At 40.8% G+C, this 17541-nt stretch overlaps 1 protein-coding gene across 1 annotated transcript in view; it reads left to right on the top strand.

Annotated features, from left to right (window-relative positions):
* The window catches only part of LOC136839651 (protein O-mannosyl-transferase Tmtc3-like), a 421244-nt gene extending 416794 nt beyond the window's left edge, over positions 1-4450 (top strand). The window contains 1 exon segment of the mRNA XM_067105972.1: positions 3651-4450. Coding sequence (XP_066962073.1) covers positions 3651-4202 — 552 coding nt within the window. The 3' untranslated portion in view covers positions 4203-4450.
* The last annotated feature ends 13091 nt before the right edge of the window (positions 4451-17541 follow it).

The raw sequence follows: 17541 nt of genomic DNA, 5'->3' as shown, positions 1-17541 counted from the left end.
GTAGGGAAGTTCTTGATTGCTGCTGCTACTTTGTCAGGTTGCATTGAAATGCAGTCTTTGGAGATCCGAAAGCAAACACAAACTTGTCCTTGTTAAGTGTGATGCCAACCTTGCAGCACCTTGTCACCATCTCAAGGATGCAATTTAACATAGATGGCAAAATCCTCGTCGAACAGCAGGATGTCGTCGACTACCTTGACGAGCCTTATCTCCTCAAAGGCAGTAGGTCCTCTGGCCGTAAATCCCATTTGACCTCTGTAATGCTGGAATCAACCATAGGCGTGATGAATGTGGTTAATTTTTTATCCTCCTCTGCAAGTTGCATTTGCCAGTACCCATGCAGGGCATCTGCAGTGGTGAAGAACTTCACCTTCATATCAACAGTAAGGGTGATGGGTGGACTGGGTGTTTTACTTGGCTTAATGACACCCTGATCTACCATGAACTCAAGCTCTGCCTTGACTTGTTCCTGGAAGGCATGAGGTGCGTTGATGGCAAAAGGTACAGCATTCTCCTTAAGATGGATTTACATTGGGGGGTCCTTCCATCAGCTTGAGTGGGGCTTTCTTCAGTTCTTCCTTGGAGATCAGCATGTCCTTGAACTCTCAAAGTCTCTGGCTTCAGCAGGCGATGTGGTGGTGTGAAGAGGCAGCTGAGAACACCTATTGACTGAATAATGGTCAACTCTTTGCAGTGGCTATATGACAGCAGTGATGTTCTGACACCTTCATGGACTTTGATCCTTGCTGAACAGGATCTCTCAGTTAAGGTGAGAGTGGCTGTGAAGAATCCTAAGGCAGGTGTCATCATATAGCCATCTTCAGTAAACAGGGGTAACTGGTGGGGGTTGTGTGCTATGAAAGCACAGAAGCTGAGGGCCCATAATAGATGTCAGCACCGAATCCTGGATGTGATGTCACCGTACAGGAGGGAAATAGAGATTGGCTGCGGTGTCTTGATAGAAGAGGGTCTTCCCATCCAATGACAGCTGGGGTTCTTGCCCGGAGAAGGTGGTGTGGGCTTTGCACTGGAAGTGGCACCCTGTTTGGCATCCCATGTCTTCTTCTGGCAGCACTTCTTGTAATGTCCCTGTCGGTTGCAGTGGCGGCACTAGACCTGTCTGGCAGGGCACCTCTGTGCCTTGGCCTAAGGCCCCTTGTGGGCACCTTTGCTGTCTGCTGCTGGATACTTCCCTGTGGATCCATGCATGCAGTTACACAACTGCCATGAAACACTGTGATGGTGTGGTACCCTTTCCATGTTTCTTCTGTTGCCATAGTTTGAGAGGGCACAAAACTGAAAGGATGAAGCACGAATTGGAGAAGTGGCCTGGTGGCCTCATAGGTGCAGCACATGTTCATAATATCCTGTAGAGAGAGGCGTTGTTGTCGAGGACTGTGAGTTTCTCAGTCAGTTCTTTATCCCTGACACCTATGAGGATGATCAGCTTTATCTGTGTTTGCTCACAAACTGAAGATCTACCAGTACAGACATCTACTTCCCCTGCAATATTTTTTAATCTATGTAAAAAGTCTGATAAAGACCCTTCTTGTAACTGTTTGCAGGTGAACAGGTCCCTACGATGCAGATTTTCATTGCGAAGGCTCTTGATGAGTTCTTGAAGGGTATCCAAGACTTCAACACTTAATCCAGTGTCTAGGGTGTGCTCAGGATCCTGTGTGTCTCCAAGGCAGAAGACATCTTCAACTGGATTAATTGTTTCTCTCTGGGTAACTTGGGCAGATCCACTATGACTGAATAATCGTCCCATCAACGTCACCATTCCCAAAAAATTTGAAGTTGCTTCTGGGTGAAGGGGGGTTGGGTTCTGGGATATTGCATTCTGTGGAGGGGTACTGACAAGGTCACTGCACCCTCTCATGGTGAGGTAGGAGCTGCATGTATCGAAGGAGGTGTGCTTGGGCTTCCTGTATGAGGGGGGCTAGCATTTGCATAAAGGCACTGTAGCAGTGTGCTTCCTGTTGTCTGCAAATTTCGTCCTTTTCACTCTGTCGTTGGACCCTTAATTCTTCCTGTTTTCTTCATCTCTCCTCTTCTTTTGTCTCCTCTTTCCTTCCTCTTGTCTGATCTTGGAATGATCCTTGATTTCTCCAGGTATTGTATGAGCGAAAAGAAATCAGCTGATTGGGTTAGCGTCGTCTGGGGATGGAGAGCGGGTGGGGACTGTGGACAGTAGATAGGGTCTTGTGAACACTGGGTGAGTGGGGTGCCATCATGTTCATCCTGAGAACGTGGAGAATCCATTGTGAATAATGTTATATTTACCCCCCACACAGGCTTAAAACAGAATTTAACAGAGTTAAAAGGTACAGTATCAGTACTTTAAGCACAGTATGTGAAATATTGCCACTATTTGGTTTGTTAGCACCACCTTACACTGCACATACCAGCAAATAAAGTCCGTTGCAGAGAGAGAGGAAGAAGCAAGTAGCTGTTGGTGTAGGAGCCTCTGTAGGTTTTCTTCCAGTTCACTGCAAGTCTCCTGCAGCTTCGCTTGTTTCTTGTCACTTCTTCCTGTAATACCTTACTGCACCATGTAGGTTGGGATGAGATGTGATACAAGCTCATCTGAAATGTAAGTTCTTTAAATAAAGGTTACAATATAACAAGGACAATAATACATGTGAGCAACTGAACTTGGAGAAGGGAAGTGTATACTGCTAGGCATTGGAATGTGTTCGGTTGCCACTTGTCAATATACAAGTGAGGCAAGAATAACATAAGCAAACCATCTCAAAACATTATGATTCCCTATAATATGCATACTATATAACCCTTTTACTACTTTTTCTTCCGCTTCAACATAAAAAGTTTTATTCAGTACCCTCACTTCACTTCCACAAAGGAGATTAGCGTGACATACAATTCATCATGTAATCTCCAATTCATCATGTATTTCATCCTTGTCTTCCATAGACACTCCTAGTTTCCTATTAGTCTTTGAGTATTTACTCAGTCATCTACATTCTTTGCTTCTGTGACACCTCTTCTCTCATTATACTATCATCATAATATATTTTTGCTCACATGTTTCTATTCATCTACTATTCATGATAAAATTCACTCAAATTTACTTTCAACTTTCTACCCTTGCCATCATCTGCAAACATTAGTTTTTGAAGTTTCTCTTCACTTACCTCAAAAAGTACAGTACTGTCATCTGAAAATATCAGACATTCTACACCCACAAACACATCATGACCATTTTTTTATCCCACAGTTTTGCACCTACTTCTACTATCCTATCTCTGATTTCTTACGTCACAAGATATTAAAACATACTGCCCTGGTCTCAGCTTGCTTTTACACTATACTTATCACTCACATAGCTACAAGTTCCTTCACCTGTTTGCCTAAGACAAGAAGCTTTGATTTTTTTATGTTACTCTGGATGAGGCTGCTTGTCCTCCAGTATCCTGATCCACTAAATTCATTGCTAAATTAAATAAAGGCATTTTGAGTTTTAGTAGAACATGTTCACATAGTTCCAACCTTTAAATGTGCTTAGATCCTGGTCTTTTAGTACATAATATATATATTTAAATTTTTTATTATATATTTCAGAAGTATAAATGTTTATTACACTTATACTTATCTAATTTGTTGATAATGGCCTCTTGTCCTTGCAGTGCTATGAGCGTATCTTAGCTGTAGACCCGAGCAACGTTCAGGGCCTCCATAACTTATGTGTAGTGTACGTAGAAAGAGGAGAACTGATTGCTGCAGAGTCGTGCCTAAGTCGAGCTCACATCATGGCCCCCCATGAAGAATACATTCTGAGACACCTGAAAATAGTGAGGACTAGATTAGCCAAGTTCTCTCAGATGCAACAGTCACAAGGAACTGGAGGTGGAGAAAGTGAAATTGGAGCTGATCGGACAGCAGAAATCAGTGAATTTACAGAGGGCACCAACAATCCAAGTGCAGCAAAGCCCAAAAAGACTGATTTTATAACTAAAAATAGTGATAGTGTTGCTAATAAGGATAGTAAAAATAATGATGATAACATTAACAATATTAATAATAGTGATAATAGTAATAATAACAATAATCATAATAGTAATGATGGTGGTGTTCATGATGATCATGTTACTGATCATTATAGTAAAAATATAGAAAAATCGCCAACGACAGTAAAGAAGAGAGCAGGAAAGAGTGAAGAAATCGATTCTATTTTGTAAAGTTTTTCCAGTCATTTCAAGCATGCCAAAGTTTCCACAGTCATTAGAAGGTGAGCCATAAATTTAATTGTAAGGAATATGTTAATCAACATCCATAGATTAATATTTGTGGAAGGAAACCCCTAGGACACAACCACAACCAAGGTTTAAATTTGATCTATTTTACATCTGAATGTTTGGTAAAAATCCATAATAAATAATTTGATAGTAAAACTTTTAAAAGGAGGAATTAAATATTGACTTCTTAAGCCTTCTTTTTTTTTTACCTTTATGATAAATGCAATCTGGAGGTTATCACTTTTGATTTTTAAATATAAGAAAACTTTTAATTGAACAATCTTGGTGAGTGCTTTTTTTTTTAGCATGCTTATTAATTTTTCTGGAAAACCTACAGATTTTTCAAGATATATGATTTTTTAACCCCTACATAACTAGGACTTTTGTTATAGTTTGTATACAGGGGGGAAAACAATTAGATTCAGATTTCAATCTTTGGCCAATTACTTGACATACTGTACTAAAGACTCCCAGTTGCAGCAAATTAATTCCCAGAAATCAATCTTTCGAAATAATATATCCCATAGTAAGGTACAGGTTATGACTTGATGACTTGTTTCTAACTTGATTTAGTGCTAGCCCAAAATTAAATACAGTATAGCTATCTGCCAGAGAAAGTACCAGAGGCCTTAACTCCAGTAGTCTCAGATACTTTGAGAAATGATATATCAAAAGCTAGACTAAACAGACAAGCCAAAGGAAATAACACACTGATTGAAGGCCTCTGAAAACTGATCTTCAATTGCCTGAAATTAATCATCCTATTTTTGACACTTAGGCATAGGAACCCTATGGATGTAAGGACAAAAGACAAGGTGAGTTCTTTACAATACTGTGTTAAGATTCAGGAAACGGGGGAGAAGAAAAAGGTTTTTACACCCGACCTCTTTAAGATCAACTGTGAAAAAATCGTGTAGGATCTTAGAGACTTTCCTATGAAGAGCTGGAAAAGAACCAGTTATTAAGACTTACATGGAAACACATACCAGGAATAATAATTAAGAGATTTCCTAAAAATTACATGAGATGAATACTTTAGTGTGTAATATTTATTCGCACACAATTAATATGATTAGTAAGTGGTTGAGGAACAAGTTTTAGCTAAAGCAAAATCCTCTGAAAATACAAGAACCCAAACAGAATTGGTTTTTAAGGGAACATCAACAGTACAAAAGATTTTGACTAAAATGGGAGTCAAAATCCCTTGAAAACAGGGTTCTTGATAATACTAAAACACATACATCATGTCAGAATGGAGGACAGGTTATAGAGAAATGACAACAAGTACAGCAGGCTGACTTTTTGTACATTTTTAAAGAACACTTTTCAATAGATCAGTGCAAAAGTTGTTAAAGAACATTTTTCAATAGATCAGTGGAAAAGCAGCATTTTGAAATACTTTACTGAACTTCAAAAAGTTTTCACATCACTCCAAATAAGGAAGAGCTATGGTCCTTCCCTGTCTAGAATAGGTTCTGATATAAAAAGGTATTACTGTACTTACCATCATGCTCAGTACTTTCCACTCTCTTACATGAAATTTAGATCTGCCCTTCAGGGCAAGAAAACTGCACTTTTTATTCCATCATGGGATGCCAGTCTAGAGGGCTGTTTAAGAAGGGTTATTCACAGCTGGGGGAAGAAATGCACCTTCTTCATCTACCACTTCTTGTTCAAATGTTTGTCACCACTACCTGAAAAGTATAAGACTGCAAAGATTATTAGAGTAAGTCACCAGATTTCCTTTGTAGTGAAGTTGTCTTCCTTAAGAATAAACAAGTCTTTGGATGCCCTTGCATGACTGCTTTGCTAATGGCTTTTAATCTTGAGTTTGGGATATTTTGTAAACAGTCAGCCATAATTGTGCAGTCTCCTACAATGATGGGAGGGAAGCACTGGCATTTAAGGATTACCTGCCAGTTTTATTTAGTAGATTATAGTGAAAATTGTCACAGCGAAATGAACAGGAAAGATCTGAATTGAAGAATTCCATAAGAGTCCCCAGAAGGTTCAATAACAACTGCACAGAGTCTGGAGACTATCGTCTTACTTCATTAGCCCAAAGGGCATGTTAATCACTCCATCAGACTTTTATGGTCTTTGAAGACCACACAGAAACTAAGACCATTCTCACACTACATTCATGCTACCAATTCTGTTGGATAAAATAGGTACTGGCTCTTCTTCACTTGCACATTTTTAAAACAAAAAATTTTTTAGTACCTGTAAACATTATCTAAATGAAAATAACATTTTTTTAATAGGAGGATTTAATTTCCAAGAGTAAAACTGTTCTATGAAAAACTTCAAATCCTCCACCTTCCAAGTTAAAGTATGTTGATTGCAAATAAAAATTATATGAATTAGTTTCCTTCAAAGTTATGTAGCCAAAAGATTCAAGAATATTATCATCATCACAAGCCCAGCTGCAAAGTTGGTTGGAAAATCAGAAATACAAGCCCATGGGCCCCATTTGGGAAAGCAGCCCAGTACAGAAAAAGAAACTGAAAAGATACATTTTACCATAGAAATAACAAACTGAAAACAAAGATACAATCAACTCAAATAAGTTAGGTAACAAATAAACTGAACCTTAAGTAACTACTGTCAATCTGTCCAGCAAATAGCACTTGCACCAAGTATAAATTTCTGAAGCTCTAACCATTCACCCTCATGATAAGGAAGATCATTGCAATATGTGGTCACAGGAGTCGTAAGTCTTCTAGAACAAAGTGTGGTATTGAACTCACATAAGGTTAATACTGAGATAGGGGATTAGAAATTTATTAGAGCTTACAGGTTTATATAACAATTTAAGATGCTGGTCAGCTACTGAAGACCAAATAGGGGCACCATAGAATAAAAGGATAAAACTCATTTCTCCAAGATGCATGTCTCTAGAAATCTTGTAAGACTTTCTCAGGAAACCTATTTCTTTGGCAATTAAGACAGACTGGTTATAATGCCTGTAAGTGTACTTACAACAGAGAATGGCACCTAGAATTTTAAATAAGCAGTGTTTAGTTAAAGAAACACTGATGATGAAATGATTTGGGTGGAGCTTATCCAGTGTCATAAGAGGAACTTAGAATCATAGACTTTGTTGGGGGTTAACTTCATCCCCACAATTTTCACCATGCAATAATATTAGCTAAAACAATGTTACAAGTTTCAGCAACCACAGATCTCTACTTACTGTAGAAGAATATAATATACAATTTAGGTCGAAGGCCAAGTGCTGGGACCTATAAGGTCACTCAGCGCTGAAAGGAAATTTGAGAGTAAAAGGCTACAAAGGTGTAACAGAAGGAAAACTTTGCAGTTGCACTATGAAACAATTGTTAGAAGAGGGTGGAAAGTAAGATGGGAGAAAGAATGTGAAAGGAGGTACAGTAAAATTAATGAAAGGGGTTGCAGCTAGGGGCCGAAGAGATGCTGCAAAGAACCTAAAGTAATGTCTACAGTGCACTACAGGTGAGGTGCACTGATGGCACTAACCGCCCCCTCCTACTGGGGTACTTAAAAAAGGGATTGATGCAAAGAGAGTTTGTAACATCATCTGTATACCTGACAAGATTGTTATCAAGGCCAAACTACAGATTTATATATTATGAAAAGTAATGGGCCAAAAATACTACCCTGAGGAACACCAGACATTACATTCCTGTTGATACCTAAGTCACTTTACCATAGCTTAATTGTGAGGTATTGCCAAGTACTTTTGTTGTTCATTGTCTATCCTTTCACTGATATTTATAAAAGAAAAATAATTAACGTATGGTTGCAGCAAACTCAAGATGTAAAACTGCTGTACTGTAATAGAATTTGTTCAAAGGAGTACCATAAAACATAGTCTAAAAGAACTTCTTGACCTAAAGGTATAACTTATTCATTTTGTCGTGTTTAAAAGACTACATTGTGTATATTAATACTTCTCCTTATGAGGAAGAAAATAATGCTTAGGCTGCTCACTTAAGACACACTTATCATGCTTTTTGCTCTTTAAAAATCTTATTATCAGAATCAAGTATTATTCATTCACTTTTTTACTTTCAAATTAGGTTTGCTCAACACAAACCCTTTACTTTTACAAGCTTTTTGTGACACTATGTATTATTATATTACAGACACCCCAAAACAAGAAAGAACTGTTTCCCAAAGGGTATGATGCCAGGCAGCCAGTTCCTCTGGGAGCCTGGTGACAAAGTGGACTACTTGTGTCTGTTTACCAGTTGCCAGCTGTTTCCCAGAACTCGTTTTTTGCCTTATTATTTCTAAGCATTTTCTTTTTCTTTCATAATCTTATTTACAGAATCATTTTCATCTGGTCCTTTTTGTTTTTAAAAGTAAAAATGCTGCATTTCAGGTTTTTCTTGTGAAGTTTTCTTTTAGGGCCTTCCATTATTTTGTTGGAGGATTTTAAGGTAATTGTGAATATGACATTTTTATAATAAAGTTTTATATATAAATTATATATATAGCTATTACTTTCACTTGTTCAGCAGCTAAAATTCTGAAATTTGTGGGTCACGCTAGTTTGTTTTGGGGTAGGTGATGTGCCCTGTATTTTCAGGGGAAGAAAGGAACAGATTAGCATAAGCTCAATTTGTTTATACCCTCTTGTCCATGCAGGGGGAGGAGGGAGGGCTCTGATCATGTAATTACTGGGTAAGTATACGTTATATAAAATTATTTTCTTATAAAAATGTAATTTTTATATAAGTAACTTACCCAGTAATTACATAGCTGATTCCCACATTGACAGGAGGTGGGAAGCGTGGACACATCTACCCTAAAACATAAAGGTAATGAATTTGAGAACAGAAAAAATTTGCTAACATTGAATCAATGTTTGTTTTCTTACCTGATAAGAGAGCTGCCGCAGGTAGACACTGCCTCTGATTGGCGCTCATCTTATCATGTACAGGCAAGGCAGTATAGCCAGGGGCGCCTACTACTTTAGTGGGTACTTTGCAGCAATGGACCAATTCCGATGGCTAGGAAAAAATACAAGTTGCCCCTGCCCAGGGTAAAGTACCATACGTACAAAATAACCAGAACAAATATACAGTCACCAAAACCACCAAACAATATTAAAAAGATACCAGTTCCCAACCATTAAAAAGGACTGGAAGGTACTCCAAGTACACAGTACTCCCAGGCTCCCCTAGGACTTGACACCCTATGCAAGGCGAAGGGATAATAGGAAGAAATATTGCCTCCTGCGATTCCTCCCCCAACACCACACCAGCCACATAAAACAGACCCAAGGTACTGCACTCATCATAAATTGTTACACTTCCAAAATGTCGATTGTAAGATAGAGGCGAGAGATAAATTCTGCTTGAATGCTACAGAACTAGTGACTGCCCTTATCTCATGAGCTTTCACTTTACAAGAGGGAAAAAGCTCTTCTCCAACCATGGAGTGCGCTTCAGATGTAAGATCTCTGAGAAAGAACGCCAGGGCACTCTTAGACTGAGGGTGTGAGGGATTTTTCACTAAACACCAAAGACTGCTTGAAGTCCCACAAATTGCCCTTGTTCTGTGAAGGTAATGCTTAAGAGCCCTCATGGGACAGAGTGCTCTCCTCTCCAGCTGGACCAAGTATATCAGTCAAGCTCTTAATTGTAAAAGAATAGGGCCATGGTTTCAACGGTGTCTCGTTCTTTGCCAAGAATCCCAGGGAAAAAGAACACACTGCATTCTTTTGGGAAAAGCCAACTCTTTTGTCCAAGGTATGAATCTCACTGGCCCTTTTTGCTGTTACTAAAGCGACCAGGAAAAAAAAAAAGGTCTTTCCAGTAAGGTCTCTAGGAGAGATAGACTGTATGGGCTCAAAACAGGGACTGGATAACCACCTAAGAACTATGTCTAAGTTCCAGGAGACTAAGGTAGTTTCCCTTCATTTGACTGAATCGAAGGACTTGCAAGGTCCGACAAATCCTAGTTGAAGGACAGATCCGTTCCTTTGTGCCAGAAGACAGAGCCTAGCATGGCTCGTATCCCTTAATAGTGGAAGTGGAGAGACCTCTAGTAGTTCTTAAATATAGCAGAAAATCCGCTATTTCTGCTATAGCGGTCTGAGTAGAGGAAACATTGTCTCTTCTACACTAAATCCTGAAGGTCATCCACTTTGCCTGATTGACCTTTTCTGAAGATTGACTTCTACATTTGGCAACAGAGTCTGAAGCCGCTTTTGAAAAGCCCTTCTTTCTAAGCAATCTCCTGACAGTTTATAACCTGTCAGGGCCAGAGTGTACAGGTTTTGATGAAACAGCCTGAAGTGCGGTTGTCTGAGTAGCTGCTGCTTTTGAGGCAACAGTCTCAGGAAGTCTGAGAAAAGTTTGAGCAGATCTGTAGACCACTCTTTCGCTGTCCAAAATGGGGCTGTCAAAATCATTGATACATTTTGGTGTGACCAAAATTTGTTTAATACCTGTCTCAAGAAGGAAAACAGAGTTCTTTCTTTGACCAGTCTTGTAACATGACATCTGTCGTCCATGCTAGGGGATCAGGGACTGGCAAACATGAATGTTCATAAGTAGGGTGGTGACTGTATTAAGAAATGGATGCCAAGAACCACTACTATATATCTAAGAGATAAACCTCTAGCAGAAGCAGACATCGACACCAGAGAACAGTATTCCAGTAAAGGAGGGACATATATGAGGCCTTAAGTACACTACCTAACTTTCATGAGACATTTGCTGACACTTTCATTAGATTGTTTCTCAAAAGTAAGATGCGAGTCAAAAATTGCATGGAGAATAGTTAAAGTTTCAGACTCATTCAGCAGAATTCCACCCACCATAAGTGGAGGCTGGGGTAGAGAATCTGTACAATCCTGCTAATCAATGTGTCTGTTTTACTGGAGATCAGCCTCATGCCCCATCAGCTACACCATTCACTAATCCCGTCCAGGTCATGATTGAGACTAAGGGCAGCTTCATTTCTCATAAGTGGAAACTTTACTACACCCATAGGTGTTGCATCATCAGCATAATGAACAATCTTGTTTTTCAAGCCAAAAACCAATAACACCTGTATACAGTACAATAAAAATAACAGTGGACTAAGAACACTACCCTGTGGAACTCCAGACACGATGGGTCTTAGTTCACTAAAGATCCCATCAAAAGCAGCTTGTTGCTACCTACCTGCAAGGAAATCTTGAAGTAAACCTAAAACTTATCAACCCCAAGTTTGTAAATACTGTAAGTGCCTTGTGGTTTACTAAATCAAAAACAGCACTAAAATCTATTTGAATTCCTCTATACTTAAAACCTTATCAAGGATCTCTTGCAAATGGCATGTTAAATCTAAAAGAGCAGTGCAGGTACCTAACTGCTTTCTAAATGCATATTGACTATCAGCTAACAATCCAGTTTCTTCCGCACCCCAAAAGTAACGAGGGCAAAAAGCTCAAGAGAACCATCTTTAACAGCTTTGTCTGCATAGGACAGAACTTCAAGCCAGTCCAAGGCAATATCTACAGCAAGATCTTGATGGTCCTCAATTTTCATGGCCAGAGCACTTACAACCCAATCAAGGAAACTGAGGACTTCAAAAACTCTGACGATGTCCTTCACTAGATGGTCCAGTTCTGCAGACAAAAACATGATCTTGGCCGATGAGAAAGCAGATCAATGAGAGGAGTCAATTAGAAAAGAGAAATCCCCTTGGGAGGAGGCAGTGACTCCCAAAGAAGGAGCTTCCCTGGTCACATAGGACAAGTACCTCCTGCGAACCAGACGAGAAGGAGAAAAAGAGAAAGATGCTTTACCCTGCTCTTTTTGGTGGAAAAGCCAGTCTCCCATCTCCTTAAATGACTTAGAGGAGGATGAAAGGACCATCATGGGGAGGCCTGTCCTGTCATCCAGCTGGTTCCTCATTAAAAACACCACGGCAGACAAGGACGGGGCAGCGGGGGCGAAAAAGGACAGAAAATTAGCCATCAAATACCGCAGTAGGGCAGCTTATGCCGACGGAGAAACAAGTTCTTGGTCAATCTCTTCTTCCAAAGAAATCGGAGACAGGTGGCCATCCTGAGCAGTCTTAAGAGCAGAAGGAGCTTTCTTCAGTAAGTCCATCATCTGGGCTAACTGTCAATTAATGGGAGCCAGAGCAGGTTCGTCTGGGCACAAGGGCAAAGAAGATGGTGCTGGAGGTCTAACAAGAGGAGGCATAGCAGACCGCCACATCGAAGAAGACAAAAAATGCGATGGGCGCCCAGGAGCGGGCGACGGGCACCCGGGAGTGGGCAATGGATGCTCAGGTGCGGGCGATGGGCGCTTGAGTGCAGACGCTGGGCCCTCCTGAGCAGGTGCCAGGCACTCAGAAACAGGTGCTGGGCGCTTAGCAGCGGGCGCTGGGAAGCTAGATGTGGGCACTGAGGTGAGAAGGTCCCTGGACTGTTCCAGGGAGACATAGGTGGGCGGTGATGAACAACAGCAGGAACAGAAGGATAAACGGAGTAACAGCAAGACGGTTTTGGACCACTCTGGGTCTGCTTGTACTGCTTAACAGGACCTGGACGCTAACCAAGGTATTCAGAAGGGCACTTAAGGGGCCGGGAAGAGTCCAGGGAATGTTTGTAGTGTTTTCTGTCCACACCACAGTCGCCTGAAGAGCTGGAGGACAACAGATGGATATCCTTGAACAAGCCTTTCCAGTGGCTGTCTGCCGACACCTTGGAGTGGGCAACAGGTACGGCTGAGGGGCAAACTACCCATGGGCAAACCCCACTGGCCTCCTTTGGACTTTCAGTATGTCTTCTCCTAGGTTTTGGGGAGCAAGACAGGGCGCTCACTCTAGGAGAACTGATGGGACAGATAGCCAAATCCTCTACTTGCACTGCACTATCACTCTGCACTTTCTCTGAAAATGCTTTCTCCATAATCACTTTAAGAGAAGCTCCCAAATCAGCAACAGTACTAACTACTAGATTAAGTTTCTTAACAAATCAAGACTCGAGACTGGCGATGGCATTAGGATCAGAAGCATGGGAGCCAGACAAGGGAGGAGAAGGCTTTTCAGTAAGAGGACAAGAGGTTTTGTTTCATAAGTCATATGCTATCCACCAATGTTACTCATTTTCTGACAAATTATTGAGGTAAATCTTTGCCTAGGATGTGCCTTTAATGTTAACTAAAAAGTTGAAGTACTTTATTCTCTTTATTGTTGATTCCTCTGCAATTCACAGATTTATGATGATTACAAAAATGAATCAATACAAAGCAGCTCAATGCTACAAGAAACATCTCTCTTAACCAGAATTACAGTTAACTTTTGTAAGTTTTCAGCCTGTACTGATTTCTTTAGTATTCAGACTGAAAAACAGGGAGAAACAGTTTTATATGCATTACTGGTTATGTGGCGGAATTCAAAAACACAAAAACAACACACAACACAGATAAATAGAACACACAACCACATATAACACTCACCCTGATCCTCGGTTGCTGGGAGATGGATTAAGGTGTCCACGGTCGCCAACACAGCACACAAAACCACACAAACAAAACTGAAAACAGACTCTACACAACAAGGAAATATAAATGAAAAAAAGGAAATAGAACCATATACACACAATAAAATAGCACACCAACAAGAAAAACCAACAACTCTCAGAAAAACATACAAAAAACTGTCCAACACGAAACCACTGAGCGGCACTAGCTCTGACTAAAGACTCCCCCAAAACCGAAATCTCCTTAAACCTCCTCCAACAACCGAAACACTCACTAACGACAATTACACTCGCTCTCTCTCTCTCACACAGAACGTTGGGAAATGCTAAGTAAAAATTCATTCATCCCTCTATAATTCTCCCCCTTTTAGCATTTTCCAACCAACATTTTTCACACTGCATTCAAATTGCCTTACGCAACACCCACGGATGCTCACTAGCAGGTCCTTTAGAACGCGTTCGCGGGCACGCAATCATTCTCTCAGGCTTCGCTCTCTCTTCCAGCAACATTCAGATTTACATTTTCTCCTCCATTCTCTCTCAGATTCACGCTATATTCTTCACTAATACCACTCTCAATTTCATCCGCAATCTCATCTATACCCTCTAACTCGTTCCCAAATACCTCCCCCAATTCTTCAACTAACCCATCCCATTCGCTCACTGACCTTTCCAACTCTTGCAATGATTCATTCATGCTTTCAATCACTCGTCTATTACTGCTACGCTCTCTTACTCTTACACTTTCGCTCACCTCCAACCGTTCACTCACCCCTACACGTTCAGTCAACTCGGTTATATCAAACCCGCGTATGCTATACGTTCTATTCATACCATCCCATTCATCCGTATTACACGCTTTATCACTCATTTTCACTTTGGCACTCACACCCCCATCACAACTTACGATCATTCCATTCACTTACGTTCTTCCCTTTCTTACGTTTCCTACCATACTCTATCAAAACCAATTGCTGATCCTCCATACACAAGCTCTCATGCATACTTGGTTCACCCACATTCGATTTCAACCACTTATACACCCCATTCTCTCTCACATATTCCGGTACATCCTTCCATCTACGCAATTGGTTATGATGCGCTCGTATTTCTCTCACACTACCATCTACATATACTTCCCACTACAACCAACTTCCAACACTTCATACTGGGACCAAATTTTTCAACACTTCATTTACATTCAACCGCCCTTTCTCGATTACTTCTTTCAACACTTTCTCGCCCACCTTGTAACTTTCAAACCTCTCATCATCCACATTCACCAATGTACATAATATTCACACGCAATCTCCCTCACATATTCCTCGCACTTGCTTCTTCCTGACACTCGGCAATGACGTTATATATACCCTCGGATCTCCCATGTTCAAAACCCCATCATATACACACACATTTGCCCTGACTAATTTATTTACGTCTATTCCCTCAACTACATACTCACAACTATCATTGTTGGCTATCCCGAGGCTATCCGGCCATGCCACTTTCACACTCACAACTTCTCCAATCTCATGTGGCACTTTTACCCTCTCTGTCGCAATTACAGGCACTCTCTTCCCCAATTTTTGCTCAACCCTACCATCCTTCCCCAAATACAAATCCCCAAGCACATCCCCTTTCATACAGAATTCAATTACATTCATACTAGGACGGACCACCATCCCGCATTTTTTTTCAAAAACTTACATCCCAATAAAATATATTTATCATTCGTACTCAAAATCACACAAAAATCACTTTCTTCCATCATTACACCCCAATTTCTAACCGTTCACACACTCTTCCAACCACTGCTATCCCTAAATTTCCAATCCCTCTTACTTCCCCCTGACAATTCCTAATTTCACACGTATTCCTCAATTTCTCCCATCCATTCTTAAATATGACATTCATACTACACCCGGTATCTACTAACGCAATCAATCTTACTCCCTTACAACGCACTTGCACTCGTCAGTCTTTCCAGCAAAGCCTCCCTCATGCAACAACCCCTCACGTACATGCATCACACGCACCGCTTGCATCCTGGAGGATCCACCCATTTGAACCCCCCTCACACTCAGTTTCCCGAATTCACTGTCACAGTCACCCTCTTTCGTCTACATACACTTGATACATGCCCTTCCATTCCACATTTGACACACTTCGCTCTCGGTTCTGAACACATTCTCGCATAATGCCCATTCTTACCACAGTTGCCACATATTACATTCCCTGCAACCATTAGCAATATGACCTGTCCGCACCTGTAGCATTTAACCCCCCTATCTTTCGTACACTCACTTACCAAATGTCCCGATTGCCCACACCCGAAACACGCTCCTAAAGCCCACCTACACTCATTCTTTGTATGTCCTTCCTTTCCACATCTAAAACACTTCGCTCGACTTCCACTCACCGACCTTCCCCTTTGTACACTACTATCCCTAACCCGTCCAACCCGTTGTTCCCTTACAAACCTACCATTCATCCTCACTGGCACCTCCACATTAGTTGCTCTTACACAATCTATTACACTATCTGCCATTCTCATTGGGCCCCTCAACACTGCATCCCTAAAGCTTCCAAACTCTGGCACTCTCTCATCTACCCCAGCCCTAACACTCACACTTCTGCTCTCTTTTATAACCCTGTCAAGCTCATAATCTTCTACAATTTACAAAATTTCTCCCCAAGTCAACCTTTCACTCGTCCATCTTTTTTTCTCCTTCCGCTTCAAGTTCACAAATTCTCATTCCATCTGGCACTGTCTCTAACAACTTTCGTACTAACTCCTTACATTCATCTATCCCATCATCCCCAAACTTCTTCCTAGCCAACGTCTCCAGCCTACAAGCATACAGTGACAAGGTTTCCCCAGCTTTCATTCTTGCCTCATCAAATCCATTCTTCCTCTTATACTTAACACTCGCTTTCATACGCCTCGCTTGCTCAACTAGTCTAGCTTTCACCTTGTCATACTCAACATCTCCCACACTCATAATAACCCTATACATATCAAGCAAAAACCCAGTCAAATATTCTCCTAATTCTTGTGCCCACACTCTCTTACTCTCCCCATACTTATCCTGACAAAACCTTTCATACTCCCTAAAGAAATCATGCACATCCCTACTCATTATACCTTTCACACCGGGGTACCTCCCTCACATACATAGCCTTTCTCACTTTCACTCTCACTTTCGCTACTTTCACTGTCCTTTCATACCCTCTTCCGAATACAAAGAGTCCACTTCCGCACTTACATTCATCTTACTCATTACACTCTTCTTCCCCTTCTTTTTATCCACTTTTATCCATTCACCTCCATCCACCTCACTATCACTACTATCTTTACCCTCTCCCTTCTTTCCTGCCTTTCCCACTTCCTTACCCGCCACCAATCTTAATTGTAACTGCAACACCAGTTGCCCCACGTTGGGCTCCAATATAATGTGGCGGAATTCAAAAACACAAAAACAACACACAACACAGATACATAGAACACACAACCACATATAACACTCACCCTGATCCTCGGTTGCTGGGAGATTGATTAAGGTGTCCACGGTCGCCAACACAGCACACAAAACCACACAAACAAAACTGAAAACAGACTCTACACAACAAGGAAATATAAATAAAAAAAGGAAATAGAACCATATACACACAATAATAACCAGAAAAACCAAGAACTCTCAGAAAAACATACAAAAAACTGTCCAACACGAAACCACTGACCGGCACTAGCTCTGACTAAAGACTCCCCCAAAACCGAAATCTCCTTCACATTTTCACAGACAGACAGCG

The sequence above is a fragment of the Macrobrachium rosenbergii genome, chromosome 6 (genome assembly GCF_040412425.1).
Source record: "Macrobrachium rosenbergii isolate ZJJX-2024 chromosome 6, ASM4041242v1, whole genome shotgun sequence".
Lineage (NCBI taxonomy): Eukaryota > Metazoa > Arthropoda > Malacostraca > Decapoda > Palaemonidae > Macrobrachium > Macrobrachium rosenbergii.
Note: the sequence above shows the minus strand (reverse complement) of the source record. Positions and strands in the feature narration are given on the sequence as shown.